The sequence below is a fragment of the Seriola lalandi genome, unplaced genomic scaffold (assembly GCF_002814215.2).
Source record: "Seriola lalandi dorsalis isolate HSWRI2012SDOR001 ecotype SW California unplaced genomic scaffold, Sedor1 jcf7180002054922, whole genome shotgun sequence".
Lineage (NCBI taxonomy): Eukaryota > Metazoa > Chordata > Actinopteri > Carangiformes > Carangidae > Seriola > Seriola lalandi.
The window spans coordinates 164735-165733 of NW_019525474.1; the positions used below are offsets into that span (position 1 = coordinate 164735).

Sequence of the window (999 nt, forward strand, 5' to 3'; positions counted from 1 at the left end):
CCCACCCCCCAGGATGAGTCGAACCGCAATGGGGGGAAGTGGATCATTCGTCTGCGTAAAGGTCTGGCTAGTCGATTCTGGGAGAACATCATACTGGCCATGCTGGGAGAGCAGTTCATGGTGGGAGAGGAGATCTGTGGAGCTGTGGTCTCCATACGCTTCCAGGTACTACTACTACTACTACTACTACTACTACTACTACTACTGAGGTAATACTGTAGTACTACACTGATGCTCAGGTGTGATCCTTAAAGGTCTGATCTGGACTTCATAGACCTCAGACCTCCATCAGGTCTGTAAGTCCACCTCTCTCTACCTGTGTCTCTCTCTGCCTGACTGAGTTCCCCCATGTACTGTGGCCTGCCAGGTCTTAGTTGTTCAGAACAGGTGTGAACAGGTGTGAGATCAAAACTAGAAACTTCCAACTATCACAAAGTGACGTTACCTAGCAACCTGAACCAGTCAAACAGTCAGTAACACAGGTCCTTCCTTCAGGGAGACAGAAAGACACTTTTCAGAAGGTCAGATCCCCTGAATATCCCTCTCCCTGACCAGCACTGCCTGACTCTCTTCCTGTCTGTCCTTTCCTGTCTGTCTCCACCTGTCTTTCTCCACCTGTCTGTCTCCACCTGTCTGTCCTTTCCTGTCTGTCTCCACCTGTCTGTCTCCACCTGCCTGTCTCCACCTGTCTGTTTCTGCCTGTCTGTCTATCTCCACCTGTCTATCTATAACTGTCTGTCTCTTCCTGTCTGTCTCTTCCTATCTGTCTCCACCTGTCTGTTTACACCTGTCTATTTCCACCTGTCTGTCTCTTAATGTCTGTCACTTCATGTCTGTCTCCACCTGTCTGTACCTGTCTGTCTCCACCTGTCTGTCACTTCATGTCTGTCTCCACCTGTCTGTGCCTGTCTGTCTCCACCTGTCTATCTGTACCTGTCTGTCTCCACCTGTCTGTCACTTCATGTCTGTCTCCACCTGTCTGTGCCTGTCTGTCTCCAC

At 50.1% G+C, this 999-nt stretch overlaps 1 protein-coding gene across 1 annotated transcript in view; it reads left to right on the forward strand.

Annotated features, from left to right (window-relative positions):
* Positions 1-999, forward strand: part of eif4e2rs1 (eukaryotic translation initiation factor 4E family member 2 related sequence 1) — a 6465-nt gene that overhangs the window by 3078 nt on the left and 2388 nt on the right. Inside the window, exon 5 of the mRNA XM_023431431.2 lies at positions 13-165. Coding sequence (XP_023287199.1) covers positions 13-165 — 153 coding nt within the window. The remainder of the gene's footprint in view (positions 1-12; positions 166-999) is intronic.